Genomic DNA, 19,632 nt, shown 5'->3' with positions numbered 1-19,632 from the left:
AACAAAGGTAGCAATATTCCATAGTTTACTCTCACTTCCAAGTTTAACTTTTTAATCACCATTTAAATCTTTCTTCTGCTAAGCCACACTGCTGTAAATGAAAAGCAATAATAAAAAAACCCTCCACAACTGGTAATAGATTTTAAAACCAGATGCTTTAAAAGTGAAGTTTTACCCTTAAGAGTGCTTGTTGTGCTAACATTGTTTAAATATAACTTGAGCATTGAAGTTTTTTTCCTTTTTAAAGGCATGTACTGCTTAATATTTTTGTGGGAATGAACAGAGGGCTTAAACTTCGCATTATAAATGTAACACTTTTTCTCATATAGAATCATAGACTCACAGAATTGTTTTGGTTGGGAAAGATCTCTAAGTTCATCAAATCCAACCATTGACCTTATACCACCATGGCCATTAAACCATATCCACATGTTTCTTGAATACCTCCAGGGACAGTGACTCCCTCACTTCCCTGGGTAGCATATTCCAATGCATGACCACTCTTTCCTAATGTCCAATCTAAATCTCCCCTGGCACAACTTGAGGCTGTTTCCTCTTGTCCTATCACCTGATACTAGAGAGAAGAGACTGACCTTCACCTCACTACAACCTCGTTTCAGGTGTTTGTAGAGAACAATGAGGTCTCTCCTCAGCCTCCTGTATTCTAGACTAAACGTTCCAGTTCCCTCAGCCATTCCTTGTTCTCTAGACCCTTCACCAGCTTTGTCACCCTTCTCTGGACGCTCAGTATGTATACAGTAATGTTTTCAGAGATCTGCACACATTCATATAATCACATCCATCCATTTATTCACATTTTTCTGCTCTTAAGAAAATATATACTCTTCAAAAATGTTCTGACTCTAGAGAGAATGCAACAACGTGGTATCTAGTATCTGTAAAAGCTTAAAGGATGCTAATCAGGTAAAGTATTTCCATTTCATAACCTCATGAGGTAAAACAGGCAAAACAGTTTTAAGTCCATGACATAGAATAAACAAATATTTATTTGGCAAAATATCTGTATTTTGCTTAGCTCTCAGGTAGAGTAACATTTGTAAGACCAAATGTGTAAGGTACATTCCATTAATTTATAGGAGGAAGAGAATCTAGGACAGCAGAGTTCTCGCTGCTGCCTTTTTCTCTTTTCCATCATTTTTTTTTCTTACCAACATGAAGCCCAAAAAACCCCTTTATTTTAGGCAGGATTTTCTCTGAGGGATGAGAAGATGATCTGCATCTCAACTGCATTATAACCAGTCAGAATGGTTACAATAATAGGGCTTAGTTTGTAGAAGTTTGAAGCAGCCATAATTGTTGATTTTTTCCACATCCATAATGAGGATATCTTTGGGTCTACTCTACATTTGTATTCACTGTAGGAATGAAAGTTTCTTTTAAAAATATATAACCTGGGGTTTAGTATTTAATTTATTCGTCCTGTTTTGATTTCTCACCGCTATAATACAGGAATGTAATTAAAGACCATTGACATCTGCAATTTGTTTCACATACAGACAGCATGTTTATGCTTTTTATCTTGCTACTTTCATTACTTTCAGTATGGAACTAGAGATTAACCTTCCTGATATAAAAGTAATTTTTCAAAGATATATTGATAATGTCATACAGTGTTCATAGTGTCATTGATCCAAAGCAAGCTGAAATGACTCACTCTGAGCAGTATGACATTTATTTAAATAAAGTGAATTGCTGAAAGAAGTTGAAAATAAATGCAATAATAATATTTCAAGTTGCACTAATGCAATATTGTAGATTACAGCCTGTCAAGTCAAGTGATTTAAACACAAGATTTAGCCATCTGCTCGGCAGAGTCAATGCAGCTATTTTTCCAGTCCACCTTTACTCTTCATTTCTGTTTCCTCGAAGGCTTTTTCTTTTATCTTTTCCTTTTCATTTTTCATTGTCTTTTTCTCTTTCTCTCTTTTGTTGTTTTTTTTTTTTACAAAATCTACTTGCAGGAGCTGATTTGCTTTGTTCAGCAAAGAATCACTAATGTCTTGCCTTATCGTTCACTTTAAAACAACTTTTTCAACCACAAATGCTTTAAGTGAGTAGACAGTACTCCTATTGGAACGTTGCCTGTGGCACCCAGAAGAAAACCGGCTTAAAATTGATTCTAGTTGCATTTTAAACCTGTTCATTAAGTTGGAAGACACTTAAAAAATACACTGCTTTTCTTGGTAAGAGAGGCAGATAGAAAAAAAAACCAAAGAACTATTCACAGAATCACAGAACACCAAGGTTGGAAGAGGCCTCAACTGATGAACTTGAAAATATTAGCGTCATGCAATCAGTTACATCTTAGATTCTTTATCACATTTCTTTGAATGGTAACCTTTGTTTCTGATTCATGTTTGTGTATCAGCAGTAAGGGTAGCACAGTTCACCAATCATTGGAAAGCTTTTTCTGTAGTTCCTCCGTGCATTTGGCAGTATGTTTTTTTTCTTCCTCTCATATAACACTTACAACTGGCTGCACAGATTCCACAAAGATAGATAGTATAGCAACATTGACAGAAAGCACAGAGAAAAAAGATGGTTTTTGCAATAAATATCACCAAAAATAAACTGCTAACACTGAGTTAGGGTCACTAAACTATGAATTAAGATAGCTCAGCAGCTGAAGTACAGCATGCTGGGGAGCAAGCAGTCAGACATTCAACCATCCATCATACTTTGCTCACCACTTCCCCACCTCTAACTACATTTCCTCAGTGTCATTACCCTGAATGCATATATTCTCACTTGTGTCCTGAAGGGTGCTTCCCTTTATTCCTTTGGCATGTGGTTCTCATGTGGTCTCTTTCCCTGCATGCTACATACAGAGATATTCTCCTTTATGTTATTTTGTATTACTTCATTACATTTATTGGTTATCTTGACTCCCAAGTGTTTCTCTTATCTTATCTGCCTTCCACATCTTCTTTCCCCTTGTCCCACCCAGGGTGGGCTGGCGGGGTGAGGTTGCAATAGTGGTTCAAAGTGGTCTAAACATTCAAAGTTTTTGTTTGGTTTGGTTTTGTTGTTTGTTTTTTTCTTTTCCTTCCCTCCCAGTCTTTATGTAGGGGAATTGCTTGTGAGAGCAGGCTGTTGTAAACCAGGACAGTTTAGGAAAGATGTTGACTTGCTGGAGCGTGTCCAGAGAAGGGCAACAAAGTTGGTGAGGGGTTTGGAGCACAAGCCTATGAGGAGAGGCTGAGGGAGCTGGGGTTGCTTAGCCTGGAGAAGAGGAGGCTCAGGGGAGACCTTATTGCTCTCTACAACTACCTGAAGGGGGGTTGTAGACAGGTAGGGGCCGGTCTCTTCTCCCAGGCAAGCAGCACCAGAACAAGAGGACACAGTCTCAAGCTGCACCAGGGGAGGTTTAGGCTGGATGTTAGGGAGAAATTCTTCATAGAGAGAGTGCCCATTGGAATGGGCTGCCTGGGGAGGCGGTGGAGCCGCCATCATTGGGGGTGTTTAGGAGGAGACTTGATGGGGTGCTTGGTGCCATGGGTTAGTTGATTAGATGGTGTTGAACGATGGGTTGGACACAATGATCTCGAAGGTCTCTTCCAACCTGGTTTATTCTATTCTATTCTATTCTATTCTATTCTATTCTATTCTATTCTATTCTATTCTATTCTATTCCATTCTATTCTAATTTTACAACGTTGGAAAACTGCCCATTTTTTATATCAAGGAGCAGCCATGATGATTATTATTTACATGGACACATATCAGTGGTTTATATTAATTATATTTTGCATGCTCTGCTACATAATTTTTTTCATGAAAGGCTGAAACACTTGATCATAAACCAGAAGACTTTAAAGATGACTTCTGGATGACTTTAAAGATGACTTTCTTTTGAAATTAGAAATATGAAACTTTGTAGTATTTAATAAGAAATTAGTGTATTTCTGCTAAACACTCAGCAGTTTTCAGACATGTGCATGGTCACCAACTAAAACCAAAAAATTCTGTCCCAAAATTAATTAAGAGTCCAAATTTCACATTGATGCATTTATTGTGATATGAAATCAGATGCAGCAAAACACTTAAAACATTTAAGCACTTTTTTAAACTTTCCATATGTTTGTATTCCTTTCACCTTCAGTATCACTGGTTGAAGTGAAGCCCATACATAGGTATTTTTAAAAGCTAGTCTTTCAATGTGGAAAAGGGGGGAAAAAAACCAAGAAAGAAGAAAGGATGCAACAGCCTAATGACAAGATGGAACCGAATAACCTATAAGACGACAAGCATATAAATAGAGGTATTATGACACCAGGCACATGTTTTCACAAAGTGGCCTGCATGCCTCTGTAATGGGGATAGCTCAAAATAACATCAGCACATGATATGTGTATTGCAAACAGTCTTTCAGAAAAATCTTTTGTTGTTTTCTTCCAGAGGTCTCATCCCTGAAGTATTAGCCATTTATCTCAGTGGCTGCTCCTTCTTTCTTTGTTGATGGTTGCAAGAGAAAGCCTTAGTTCAATGTGGCAAGATTCACGTTTGAGGATTTGTACTGCAAGAAGCACCACATTTCTGAAAAGGTTAAAATAAATCCTATCTAACATGGCTGCTTTGAGGGAACAAAGGAAAATGAACTCTAACTGGAAACTAGAGGTCCATTTGTAGCTACCCAGTATTTCTACAAGTTTTTATGAGTAATCTTACTAAAACCTGCTATATCCAGATACAGAGACTACACATATCCATACAATCACACACACAAGAAACACCCCCCTCCCAGAATTCCATTATTTTTCCTCACCTGATTATTTGACTCCTAATGATATAAATGAGTTGGGTTTTTTTCCTGACATAATGTACTCTATTTTTAAGTATTTTTCACAGATGCACAGACTGCATTGGGTTGGAAAGGACATCTTGTCCAACTGCCCCTGGAGTGAGCAGGGACACCTCCAACTAGATCAAGCTGCACAGGGTCACATCAACTCTGATCTTGAATGTCTCCAGGGACAGGGCCTCAACCACATCCCTGGGCAGCCTGTTCTAGTATTTTACCACTCATAAAGAATTGAGAGGTTGGAGTGAGGATGGGGCCAGCCTCGTCTCCTTGGTGGCAAGTGACAGGCCTAGAGGAAATAGTTTCAAGCTGTGACAGGGGAGGTTCAGGCTGGATGCTAGGAGATATTTCTTCATAGAGAAGGTTACTGGACATTGGAATGGTCTACCCAGGGCAGCAGTAGAGCTGCTGTCCCTGGAGGTATTTAAGCAGTGTGTGAACCTGGCACTTAGGGACACGGCTTAGTGTTGACCCTCCAGTGTGGAGTCAAAGGTTGGATTGTATGATCTTTGAGGTCTCTTCCAACTGGATGTTTTCTGTGATTCTGTGAATTTCCTCCTTATGTCCAATCTAAATCTACCCTGCTCCACTTTAAAAACATTGTTCCTAGTTTTTCACCTGGAATCTTCCAAACTCACACTTGCAAATTTAAAGAACTTGAAAATTTGTAACTGAAGAAGACTTAGTGTTTAATGTTTTGTACCCTGCCAAAGCAGAGTACATTTTTTAACTACAAAACTTGTTTTTACAGCTTGCTATCTGTGTGAATCAGATTGCAACACTAATTCTGTGTATTCTGCTACTACAAAGGGAAGGTGATTTTCTGTATTGTTGAAGATCATAAAAATTAAAAGAAAGACAGGGATTACAGTATACCATTGTTACAAGTACAATTAAAGCAATGTGAAAATGACATATGTTGCTAATCCCAAAGCTAATTGCTAGGAAGAAAAAACAAACAAACAAACAAACAAAACCCCCAGTGCTTCCAAATATTTAATTCTTCATAGACATTTTCCTAAACCATGTCAATAGCTAGTTACAAACATTTCCCTTTTTTCTTTCCTCCTTTCTCAGGAATATACATACATATAGAATACATAGAATAAACCAGGTTGGAAGAGACCTTCAAGATCATCGCGTCCAACCCATCAACCAATCCAACACCGCCCAAGCAACTAACCCACGGCACCAAGCACCCTGTCAAGTCTTCTCCTATGACTGTCTTCTACAAATCTGTGTACGCACATGTGAACACAATATACATGTGTGCTCATTACTCTCTACTTCCTATTTATTACTTCCTATTACCATTCATGATTTCTATATCTCTGACTCTTTGTCCTGGAAGCAGAACAATAATCTAGCATACATCACAGAAAGCAAAAAGTCATAGAACAAACTTTCAGAAGACCTTGAACAGGCTATTTACTAGGTCTTAAGTGTATTCTCTGCAACTCAAATCATTACATGTTTTTCAAGTAGTGCATTCGCTGTGAAAAATTCAGCCAACTTCAGTTAGGATTAATATTGTCATTTGGGTATCTGTCTTCTACAAATTGCCCATCACATTACTGCTCATACAATGTCCTCATTTTACCCAGCACATATCCTACTTCTTTTTTTTTTTTGCTGTTTGTTTGTTATGTGTCTGGAATAATATCATAACTAACTCAACTTGGAAATGCTTCCTTCTATATTGTTACTGGCAATATCATGTAATTTCAGATTAAAACACAATATACATGCTTCCTCCTAGTTGCTCCTATATCCCTTTCTGGTTTCAAGTTTGCACAATATAATTAGACATTGAATTGAAAACACTTAATCTACTACCTATGATTTTTTTTCCCATGGACCACTTACTGTGAATTATGGATCCTGAGTGGATCATTAAATCTCATCTACATATTCAGAATAGATGTAATGAGAAACATAAATCTGGATGTATTTATAACTTGAAGTGTCCTGAGCAGTCTTCACATTTATGTCATTTTAACATAGTAAGATTATGTTCAAATACATTTGCTAATTAACACATATGTATTGTTAAGCTTATAATGTACTTTATAATAAAATCTTTCTCAAGTGTCATTTTGTCATTGTTTTACTTATAATCTCACAGAATTGTGTTAGGGGCTGGAACCCTCGAAAGATTATGTAGTCCAACTCCCCACGCCAGATCACGATCACCTATACCAGATCACACAGAAACACATGCAGGCAGGTTTTAAGTATCTCCAGAGAGTGAGATACTTGTATTTTCACTAATATACATTAAAATGCATATGCTGATTTCCAGTGGTAACAGCCAGAATCTAGAGATTGGGAATTTCCCAAATTCCTTTAGAGCCCTGTAAGTTAGATCATGTCTGAAGTGTGTAAGGTAAATATATGTGAATAACTCTTAGCTCACAACATACTGGGGGAATGGGAAAAGGGAGGGAGAAGAAAGACGAGGGAAGAGGAAGGGGAAGGGGAAAGGAAGAAGAAAAGAGGAGAGTTAAAGAAATTAATTTGTGTTTCAAAGATGTAATAAAAAATGGAAGCAGAGCAATCTCATTAGGTTCTGGCAGCTAAAGTATTTAGAGTGCAAGTGAAGACAATGTTAGTATATTAATGGGATCTTACCAGGTACAGAAATTGCATTTTCCCCAGTATTTTGAAAGAGAGAAACTCGTGTGGGGTTTGAGACACAACTACACTCACTTTTCAATTGAAACTGTGAATCTTTGGGGGGGTTTCAGTGTGTTTTTTGGTTTTGTTTTCAGACAAGTGAAAAAATAAAATGTATATTGAGAAAACCTGTTTAATTATAGAATGATATGCAAAGGTAACCCTGAATATTTTGCCTTCCAGGTCAAGAAAACTGAAAGCAACACAAACTGTTAAATGGCTAGAAACATGAAGCAAAAAACCATCAAAGCTAGAATAACAAACAGCCAACATTTATCAAGAGATTATCATCTTGATCAACAACAGCAACAAGATTTATGTGTTTGGATTTTTTCCAATGCATTTCTTTGTTTCAGCTGTACCTGAATCAGTAGCCTTTGTTACAACCTGGAGGAAGCAGAACCTTTGAAGACAAGTGAACAAGTCCAGAATTCTAAAGGCATCCCAGTTTCAGATTAGGAAATTTTCTTGCCTAAACCATATACAATCCATATTTAACTGCTTAAAAAACCCCCAATAATAATCTTCAGGAAAATATTTACTGATTAACCAATAATTTTAAAAATTAGGTCTCACCTCTTCTCTCCTCTTTCTTTTTCCCTTGCCTCTCCCTAGTCTTTTACAGCAATATACACATAGAATCGAATCGAATCGAATACATGCCTGAGAATAACACTGTATCCAACAGAACTGAAAGAGAAATCTGATACTTTTTTCCTAATACACACATTATCTGAGCAGGTGTCAGTTTATCAATAGAATAGAATAGAATAGAATAGAATAGAATAGAATAGAATAGAATAGAATAGAATAGAATAGGACCAGGTTGGAAGAGACCTTTGAGATCATCATGTCCAACCTATCATCCAACACTATCTAATGCATACTCTTATAACTGAATCACACACTTCTTGTGACTGGAGTCAAATTTATCATCAAGTTGACACTTTCAGATTTCCATCCACACAGAAAAAAGTTTTTTCTAATGGGTATTCCAAATTTTGGTGTTTTATGTTTCCTATGTATAGTCACACACCACTTCTTTTGTTGACTGGATCAACAAATACACCTTCCATGGACTGCAATCAACCAATCAAAATCTGTCATTATTTTCAAAACACAGATGGCTATGTTCCATTGTTTCATCTGCTATAATGTCAGAATGAACTATTTAATAATATTCAACATTTCACCCAAAAGTGACAACCCCAAATCTTTAAACAGAATTCAGAATTAACCAAGTTGGAAAAGAGCTTCAAGATCATCAAATCCAACCTATCACCCAACACCATCTAATAAACTAAACCATGGCACTAAGTGCTTCATCTAGTCTGTTTTTTAAACACTTCCAGTGATGGTGACTCCACCAACTCCCTGGGTGGGAATAGGTTCATCTTTACAGTCCACAGTTTTCATTAAAAAAACACAACCACCAGAAAACCTATCAGCCATGCAGAGAGAAGAGAAAGGAATGTTTAAAACTGAACCATGATGACTTGCTTCAACAAGGGGAGAAAGCATGCCTTGCCCTATCATAACAATATTTCATAAAATATGACCAAGGAGAGGAAACCTGGGATTTATGTAGAGGAAAAGGAATAGATTATGACTGAGTTGAACAAAGATTGTGGCATTTGCAGCTTGCCTGGACTAGAGAGGAAACAACAGAGGTTACATCTCCATACACATGGTCTTCTGAAAATGGCATGGGGTGAAAGGCTGGGGGTAAGTTTAGATCAAGTCTGCTCACATGAAAAGGGAAAATTGGAGCTCGGCTGCAAAAAACAACATAAAGTGGCTTGGTGGCCAGGTGCCATCTGACTCCACTTGAAAATAGTATTTGTGTGACTTTAGAACCGGGTGTACTTTCTTAACTGGGGTGAACAAACAAAAGGATTGACCATGGGCACAACCTTATTCTCTACTGAGTAATGTCAAGCAGCTTACTTCTGAGCATCATAAATTCAAAATAAATTAGTGCTCATTAAAAAATAAAGGCTTCTCATTATTTGTATTACAGATGCTGCCTAAATATCATGCATTCCTGGAGCCACCTTTCAACTAAATTGTTGAAATTTTTCAGCCAGAAGATATTAATACAACCCAAAGAAATATATCTGCTTCTGCAGGGATTTAACATGTGTGTCTACAAGAACATTACTGAGGTTTACTAATGAAAGAATTAAATTCTTCCCACAGAAGGAACTATATTTCTTTTTAAGTTTTAATGCATCTTACTGAAAAGCAATTGGTTAAAAAGTTGACTGATCTAGGCAATATGCTCAGCTGAACACCTTGTCAAGTAAATTTATTATTTTTTTTAACATCAGAAGAAATGATCCAGAAGAAATCCTATGATACAAATTTGTTCTTGTCTTAATCCTATATGCCACTTCAGCTCCATTTCTCTGAGCACAGGGTCAAGTGCTTTGCACTTTGTGCTCAGGTTACTGTTTACATTTGAGTAAGTAAATATGAAAAGCTTCTAAATCACAGTGGCAATGGGTTATATAACCTTGCACACTCTTTGTACAGGTATAAACTATAGTGCTGCATGAAAGACAAGAGAATCACTGCCATGTGCTACTGTTTGTTGATTTAGTAAAAGACCGATTGCTGAACTGTGTTGCTTGTTATTGTCTGTGCAGTCACATAACACATATTTGGCCTTGCTTTGAGATAAATTGCCCCATCACATTCTGGAAAGTGTAGTCCTTATGTAAGTCCATTCCATAGGAAAGAGGGGGTTTGAAGGGGGTTTCAAACTGTTTTTTCTTAAATTTATTTTCTGTAACTTTCTATGACAGTAAAGAAGTGTTTATCAAAACTGACTATTCAGGTCACAGGGTCATAGAATTGGGAGGGTTGGAAGGGACCCCAAGAACCATCTAGTTCCAACCCTCTTGCCATGGGCCAGGACACTTTCCACTAGATCAAGTTGCCCAGAGCTACATCCAGCCTGGCCTTAAAAAAATCCAGGGACAGGGCTTCCACCACCTCCTAATAAAGATGCAATTGCTTGGGATCTTTGACATATGTAATCTTAATCGAATAACTCCATTAAATGCAGAGGTTCTCACTGAGCAAAATACTCTTTGTATGGCACATATATTTATCTACACCATGTCATATGTGATCACTACAAAAATCTTCCAAAATAATTAATCAATTAGTTAAAAGAGTGTTCAAAGTAATCACAAAAGACTTCAAAACACCTCAGTCTTTGCCTTTTGTAGTTCCCCTGGCATCAGTATAAACCCCTCACTAAATCCCTGGTCTGCTTACCTCTTTTAATGACTATAGATTTACGTATCTTTACAAACTCAGCTGTTGCCATTTGATACTTGCTTTAAAAAATCTTCTAAACATATCAGTACAACTCTGTTTCCCTTGAATATACCCTTCAAAATAAACATGGGAATAGTTCTTAGGCATTCTAAAACAATGGACAAATAAAATTCTATAATAAGTTCTTTGTAAAGTGCTGGGTTTATTATTTCATTTGAAGTGGTGGAGTGATTACAATGGTATACACAGACTTTTCCTTCCCCACAGTACTTCTCTGGTATCTGCTCAAATATCTATCAGTTGTGCTAGACCATTGTTTCGTTACCTTTGAATTACCCGACACACATCACAAATACAACCATTGTATGATCCAATGATGTGAAAAACCATATGGGAACTAATCCAACCTTGTTGGTACACACATTCTTTTGTCAAAGTTTTGCAACCTCAATGAACATATCAAAGGCTTAAGTTTGTCCCTTGATACCTTTCTTAAACAAACTCAGTTTTTAGCCCCTTAGAAAATGTATCTTATGATGCGTGTTATTTATTATTGTTTGACTTTGACCCTTTACTTGAAAATAAGTGGGAAAGGAAAAAAAAAATCTTCTTTGTAGATAAAAAAGCTTTCAATATTGATTACTTACAGAAATCCCTGGCTATAAAACCAAATGAAGATCAAGACAAATACAAAGTTTCAGACAGGAAAGGAATGCTTAACAAATGTTCATTATGTAATCCACGTTGCTTACTTCTATGTAATTGAGAACTGTTTTAGTAGAGGGTTTAAATTAGTTACATTTAAGTTACACAAAGATTTCTATGATATGCATCATATCATTACTAATAACTTATGGTTTGGATACAGAAGGAGCTTGGTAGAAGCACAGTGGGAATTCTTTGTCTTGTAACATCTGTCTGACAGTTATTCAAAATTCACACAAGTGTACAATAAAAGACAAAATCTCCTTAGTGGCAGCATGTCCTAAACACTAAGACTGGCTTCTTGAGTGTGGCTTGGTAGATTCCAGTAAGAACTATGCTTCATAAAAAGCTGACAAAATGAATCCCCAAGAGGCACTGCACATTCAACAATCACAGCTTATCTGGTCAGTCAAACATAACAAATTGCAGAGAAGAATGTAAAATATGCAAAATAATCTACAACAGATCTACCTTATTTCATCTTTCTTCCCATGACCATTTTAAAGAGTGTTTTCTAAACATTAGGGAAATTCTATGTTTAAACCAGACATTGCTACTGCAGAACACTGCCCTACAAGGTACCGTTTTACTGAAACTCAGAACCTTCCAAGAAATATGAGAAGTGGCTGTATTGCCCTGCAGGGACTTTGTCAGGCTTCCTTAGCATTCAGGTCATCTTTTTGTTTAAATTGAACTACTGTATAATATTTTTGTTACCCTTGATACCTCTTTTTTTGTACTTATCTCCATTCTCTGTTCTTGTGTCATCTCATTATGACTTCTTTTCCGTTATCTGCAAGTCTCAAATTAACTTGACATAGATGTTTTACATATATTTTAGGCTAAACGTGCAGTATTCCCTCATGCCCATGAGGCATTCAGAAAGTTGATAAGTTCGGCTTTCAAGGACACTCTAAATGAGGTTATTAAAATTCAACACTTTGCATATTCCAATGGAGAAAAACGCTTGTCCCTGACATCAAAGGACAGAGGTCAATTTAAGAAAGCTTCTCAATCTCCTCATCCGCGGCCACTGAACACCTTGTGCTAGTATTTGTCAAACCAAAATAAGAAAATGCTACCATAAGGAAGAAAAGTGTAGGATTTCAGGTCCTGTCCAAAAAGTAAAAATCCATAACCATCTGTTGTTTGTGTTACATGGATTTCGCAACTGTCATCTCCACTGTGCACGCCATTTCATCTTCACAGCAATAGCACCAAAACACCCACTGAGACAAAATCACAAATATTTTGAACATACCATATGATATGTTATTCTCCAAATTAATATTTGACAAAGTCAAAGTGAGAACTCGCCTATAAGCTAGCGTCGTGTTGTCACCTGAAAAATCCTTGAAGTGTTTGCCACTGTTTGGAAATACTTAACCTCAAACTCGAACAACTTCAAGAAACACAGAAGAAGTGAGAGTAAGCTATTAAATGCTGCATGTTTAAGGTACAAATGTGTTTTGAAAAATGGTAATGGCCAAAGGTGCTTCTAAAACTACTTACTTGGAAAGATAACCTCTATCGACCTTTTGGTTTAAGTGGACCTTTGTGTTTTTGAACTTCAGACCAGTAAGACCATCCAACATTTCACAGCTGGGTAAGGCTTGAGGAATTTTATCAGCTATCAAGCTAGTCTCTATAACTCAATATCACACCCAAAAAGATATCTTTGGAAAAAAATACAACCAACCGAAAAACCCAACACACACACAAACAATAAACCAAAACCAAACAACAAGCAAAAAAATCAAACAAAGAAAATCCCAGCAAACAGACAAACAAACCAACCAAAAAACAAAGGGGGATTGTCCTTGGAAAAATGACAGAAATAGAGTTAAAGACAAGCGAGTAAGGCAACGGCTTTTTCTCTTAAGGAAATCTAAAACTCAAGGTCAGCTGTGTTTCAAATCACCAGACCTGTCACATGGTTTTCATAGCTACCACTAAGGCTCCTATCAAGCCTACACTGAAAGTAATGAAAACATTTTCAATGGAAACAGATCGAGCTCTGATAAGCAGCCCTCTAATCACCTTTGGCTGTTAACGCTGCACAAAGGGAGAGATGAAGTTTTGAAAAAGAAGGAACTGAGAGAACTTGAGGTCAAATGTATTTGATGTGTTGTTTTATTTTTAATCCCTTTATTCCTATGTGTGTTGCAGCAAAAATATGTCTCTATAAGTATATGAATAAAGATACAGAATCACAGAATCACAGAATGGTAGGGGTTGGAAGGGACCTCTGGAGATCATCTAGTTCAATGCCCCTGCTAATGCAGGCACACCTAGAGAAGTTGCACAGGAATGTGTCCAAACATGCACACATATTTTTATATCCATTTGCTTTCACATGTATGCAGAAACACAAGTTGCCATGTCAGGATAACTCACCTAATTCCATTTTATCCCAGCTTCTGTCCTACAGTAACAAGTTTGTTGGTCTCAGTCACAGTTGTAGGAGTCCATCACAAAACTATCACCCTTAATTTAATGCAATTGACAGTCTCTGCTCCAGAGAGGCAGAAGGAGTTGCCATGGAGACTGAACTATTGCTCTTCTCCCGAGGATGCTTTTTTCAAGCATGTGCAGAAAAGTAGAGGCTTTGCAACACCTGAAACCTTGATTACATCACAGGATCCTGTTTTTTGTGACAGCTTTTTAGTAAACCCTTACAAACATCCAGTAGATATGGGGACAAAGGACAGTTAACAAACAAGACCAAAACCCAACAAAAACATGTGCAAAGGTGCACATTATGCCAGATTGAGAGAGGAAAAGAGTTTCATATTGATTTATCAGATTTGTCACCTCTGCTTAGTGCTTTCCTAACAGGGTGAATGCTGTGCTTGACCTATTTGCTGGAATTAACCAAGACTGCAGGAGACCATATGGATTGCCAGATGGTCTGCTATAATTTAATGCCATTTATTCTAAGTATGAAGTAAGTGATAAACATAATTAACATTCTTTTAGCTCCTTACTGGATGCCTTTTATTAGGGGTTTTTGGTGTCTTTTTTTTTCTCAGGCATTGAAAGTTAAGTTAATATCTTTTTACTGAAACACAGATGCCAGCTAATTACTGCAAGAGGCTGCAGCCTCCAAAGCAAAGAGTGTCACACAGACTCTAACTTACTCACTGACCCCACTGTGATGATTAATAGGTTGAATGCTAAGCTCTAATGAGGATGACAGATCTTAGATGTTTTCAAGTTACCTTAATTAGTAATATGATGAAGAGTGTTCATCTCAAATGTACACACCAGACTTCGTAGTAAACAATACACCTTGTACTCACAGTCTGAACGTGCACCTCACACTACAGCACATCAAATGCTAAGAAATCAGGCCACTATCAGACAGTAAAAACAATGGAGTAAAAACAATGTTTTTCCTGATCTCTATTTCATATTCTGCCAGTGATTGTCTAAATGGCTATTTTTTAGGAAGTTGTTCCAGAGAAGCTATGGCTTCAAAGAGTGTTTATATTAGGCAGGGTCCTCACTCTCAGTATTTTAAAGCCACAAGCCTGTAAAACAAGATATCCAAACAACTTTGCTTACTGTTCCTGAGCTGATGATCTTCATAGTGACTGGGGTAGGTGACAGGAGGCTGGATAGTAAACCATTTTGTAATTTTTAATGTGAATGTACAGGTGAAGTTAGTGTGCTGGTATGCAGAAGAGAAGAATTAGGGAAAAGGCAGAGAAGTATTAGATGCTTTGTATTTTTCATGAAAAGCTGTGCACATTCAAGCTAAAAATGACCACAGCTAAATGTCCTGTGTTTTACATCTGTGTGGTCAATAAAACCTCAGTGAATTTTGAGGTGCCAGAAATGACATAAATGAAATGTTATTCAAAGATTCAAACAAAAAGAACAGTACCTGCACTACATAGCAAATTTGCTGCTAGAAAATTTAGCTGCAATCAGAAAATGTAGCAAAAAAGGTGTCCAGTTCAGAAGTCAGAGCATGTACACTCCACAGCGCAAGTGCTGATCCATCCTTACAAAGCAACTACGTTAGAAAGGACCTGAATGTGACGAGATACACCTGCTCTTTTAATTCACTCGTGACAGTGTTAGTTCAACTTATATCACCTTGTGAATTTTGTGAAGCATTTAGCTGCTGTTGCTGGTTCTACAAAATCCTTTATGATTCTACACTTATATATGAGAAATTTATGATTTTGTACTTATGTATTAAAAAAAAGGGATCAAAATATCTGAACAGCAAATTTTTGTTGATTTTGGTACCTCTTGTCAAGGTGTTTTTATAAGGTCTCTGTCTCTGCCTGTATTTGAAAAGAGGATGCATTTTTCCATCCCATCAGCTGAAAATTATTTATCTGAGGTGCTTAAGCAAAGCTATGCTGTCTGCAGCTTCATTTTTATAGTCAGAGGAGAAAACCAAGTATTTAGAGAAAGCAACCCAGGTAACTTGAATTCCTCTTTGTAGACACCTACTTCTCTTCCCTGACTGCTGAAGGAGCCAGGGTCATTCAGGTGACAAAACATAGATAGGTTGAAAAGATACATAAAAAATTACCATGCTAAACACAAAACTTCATGCTTTCTTTAATACATAGTTTACTGGATCTGACAATACTATACTTCCCTATGGTGCAGACATCACTTCCGGAAAACATTACAGTGATGCTCTTCAGTGATTAGAGATATTGCCACAATGTATTCGGTCTCCATTTATATACACTTACCCATAAACATAAACATATACAAATATAAGCATTTAATTGTGCCATCATTACAAACAGTCTGAGATCTTCCAAGTGGTTACCTTGTAACACCCAAGATAAGGGCAATCTATTGCCTGAAATAACCTCTTAATCTGGCCTCTGGACTGCCTTAAAAAAGTGTTTTGCCTACAGTATCAGACAGCTCTCATCAATGTTGTAAAGAATTAAAACAAAATTCTAAAAGAATGAAGAAATAAAGTAGGATTTAACAGTTAGTCTTTGAGGTTGATAGACTTAGAACCTGTCAAAGCAAGCTTGACACTTTGTATGTAAAATATAACTTTCTATTTAAAACCCTTTATCATTTGTCTCGTTCTTTACTTGCATGCTTACAAGAAAAGAAAGATACCAGACAATTCATATTCTCAGCTTATTTTAGTCCCAAGAATAACACTGTCTGTATCTCAGCTATCAGAATGATGGCATATATGAAATGTGGCTCTTGGCCTAAACGGAAGGTAGGATTTTGGTTTAGGACAAATAGGGATAAGATACAAGACCTCCCATCTACAGAGGAAGATTGGTGCCTGACTAATGAAACAGGCAATGGATAGTGAACAGATTTTCCCATCCCACAAGCAGTTACTTCAGCATTGCTTTGTTGGAAAATGTGACTCAAAACCTGTGAATTTAGTGCATGACTTCAAAATGTAATTAGCTAGAGGAACAAACAAAAGGCTGAAGGGAAAACAAAAATGAAGATAATAGAAAATGTTTTACAAGATAAAGTAAACCATACTTTAATGATTATATGGCTACCAGTACTCTCTGATAAAATACAACAGAAAAAGAAGAATGTATTTCAGTAAATTCTTTAGGTAATAATGACAAAATCAGGTAGAAATTAACTCTAAATGCTTTAAAACCACAGGAAAACCAAAACAAATGTCTTACCTCCTGCATACATGACAGCCAACATTATCGATGATATCCAGGCTATCTCACTATATGATGTGTGGAAGATTTCTTGTATTTCTTTGAAGAATACTGTGATGGCTTTGGGGAATGCATAGGAAAATCCAATGGAGATAAAGGCCCCAAAGACCACAACCCATCCCCAGCCTCCATCTGGAGGTGGGTACTGTGGTGCTCCTGTTGCTGGTGGCATTTTTGATCTCTCTCTCTTCTTCAACTAGGCTGAAAAAGAAGAGGTGAAACAAGGTTTCAAACAATTTCCCTGTTTTCTTTATCAAACATCAGTATTCAGTTATCATCTGAAGGGATTACAAAGAATCCTCAGAGCACAGACTAAATTCCAGCTTTCATGGGACCACAGAACAGAGTACCTGTTTTTACAAGCAAAATGTTTTTCAAAAAAGGCTATTTACACTATCCTTTCAGCACGTGACAACTGTTACAAATCACTGAACTCAGCCATTGAAGTTGTATTTGCCATTAGTCACTTACTGGAAAGTGATAGTTTTGTTGTTCATTTACACAGCTATATTATCTGCAGTGTGGATGTAGCACAGGAATTAAACAGAAAAAGAAAATAAACATTACTTATAGGAAAAAATGGGGGGGAAAAATTACAGCAAATTATCACTAAATGCCATTGTGTAAGCAAGATTTACCAGTACATCAGCAAAATCATCAGCAATGACAGCAAGGAATAAATTCATTACACAGTTTTTTTATCGTATGCTATCATTATTCCATTTTTTATCATCATTAGTGTCCTGAGGTGCATCAAGAAAATTGTGTCCAGCAGGTCTAGGGAGGCTCTTTTTCCCCTCTACTCTGCCCTGGTAAGACCACACCTGGAATATTGTGTCCAGTTTTGGGCTCTCCAATTCAAGAGAGATAGGGATCTGCTACAGAGAGTCCCACAGAGAGCCATGAGGATGATAAGGGAACTTGAGCATCTCCCCTGTGAAGAGAGACTGAGATCCCTGGGGCTGTTTAGTCTTGAGAAGACTGAAAGGGGATCTGACCGATGTCTATAAATATCTGAGGGGTAGGTGTCAAGTGGAGGGGGACAAATTCTTTCCTGTGGTGCACAGTAATAAAACACGAAACAACGAGTTCAAGCTTGAACATAGGAGATTCCACCTCAACATGAGGAGAAACTTCTTTACAGTGGGGGTGACAGAGCACTGGACCAGGCTGCCCAGAGAGGCTGCGGAGTCTCCTTCTCTGGAGACTCAAAACCCACCTGGATGTGTTCCTGTGTGGACTACCCTAGGTGATCCTGCTTTGGCGGGGGCAGGGGTGGTTGGACTCAATGATCTCTGGAGGTTCCTTCCAACCTCTAACATGCTGTGAGTCTGTGATTGTTATCTCTTGCTCACCTCATGGGAACATCTAAAAAGTTACTTTAAACTGAGATTTAAAATTCCCTGCACATCCATTAGGTCAATACAAAATATTACAATTCCATATTGCACTCTTGTTTTTGTAAAAATCATTATCATATTAGTTGATGTTCATATTACTTGCAGGCGGAGCTTGATGGTACTATTTCTGCTCTGCTTCCACATGTCAGAAGACATCAGGATGTCTTTAACTAATAACCTCCCAACCTTTCCACAGCTTTTCTCTAATTAAGAATTTGCCACCAGAGTGATGTCTTACAGAGGTTCTCAGAGAGGCAACCAGCACATTCAAGCAGTTCAAGAAATCATAGGTAATCCACATAAAACTCCTAAGGCCTGAAATAAGTTTCATACTGTTATTATCATCCTGAAATCTAAAACCTTACACTTTCTACATTCTGCATAATTAATTTTTTATAAAACATGTGGTAATGAGAATTCATTTTGCAGGTCTGTGATATTTCCACTATTATTAAACACAGAGCTGAAGTCTGTGTTTTCTTTTGTATAATCCAGCATACACACACAGCATGAACTGACAATTCCTCCTTCTTCCTTGCTTCTTTCTTGGGCACTTAGGCAATTTAATACTCTTGATTGGTCTCCTGCCATACCAGTACTGAAAGCTGTGGATGATAACAGTATGTAGGTTGCTGCTACGTTTATGATTACCAGTAAGTCTCTATGTGATTTCTTCCAATGCATTCCAGATTCTCACAGCAAACTGCATTAGCAGTGGGAGCGATATGATTACCTTAACAGAAACTAAAAACCAAACTGTGTTAGTTTACATTAATCTCTCAGGATAGTGCCTAGAGTACTTTCAGGTTAAACATCATGTAGCACTGCATGCAATATATGCTGCAAAACTTGCAAATGTTCTTTTCAGATTATCTATCACTAGGTTAGCCCTGTGATAGAAACTCACTCTATTTATGATTCTCCACTGAAGCCAATTTAGACATCACCTTGATATTGGCAGACATCCAAGGGAAAGCTAAAGCAATCACTAGAATATCTCTCTTCTGTGCAAGGTTGCAAAAGCCCAGGTAGTTTGGTTTCTGCA

The 19,632-nt window shown here is 37.3% G+C and overlaps 1 protein-coding gene across 1 annotated transcript in view; it reads right to left on the bottom strand.

Moving 5' to 3' along the window:
* The window catches only part of SLC16A7 (solute carrier family 16 member 7), an 83,893-nt gene that overhangs the window by 12,705 nt on the left and 51,556 nt on the right, over nucleotides 1–19,632 (bottom strand). The window contains exon 2 of the mRNA XM_054178013.1: nucleotides 17,146–17,388. Coding sequence (XP_054033988.1) covers nucleotides 17,146–17,359 — 214 coding nt within the window. The 5' untranslated portion in view covers nucleotides 17,360–17,388. The remainder of the gene's footprint in view (nucleotides 1–17,145; nucleotides 17,389–19,632) is intronic.

The sequence above is a fragment of the Dryobates pubescens genome, chromosome Z (genome assembly GCF_014839835.1).
Source record: "Dryobates pubescens isolate bDryPub1 chromosome Z, bDryPub1.pri, whole genome shotgun sequence".
In the NCBI taxonomy this organism is placed as follows: Eukaryota; Metazoa; Chordata; class Aves; order Piciformes; family Picidae; genus Dryobates; species Dryobates pubescens.
This window is presented reverse-complemented; position numbering and strand designations above follow the sequence as displayed.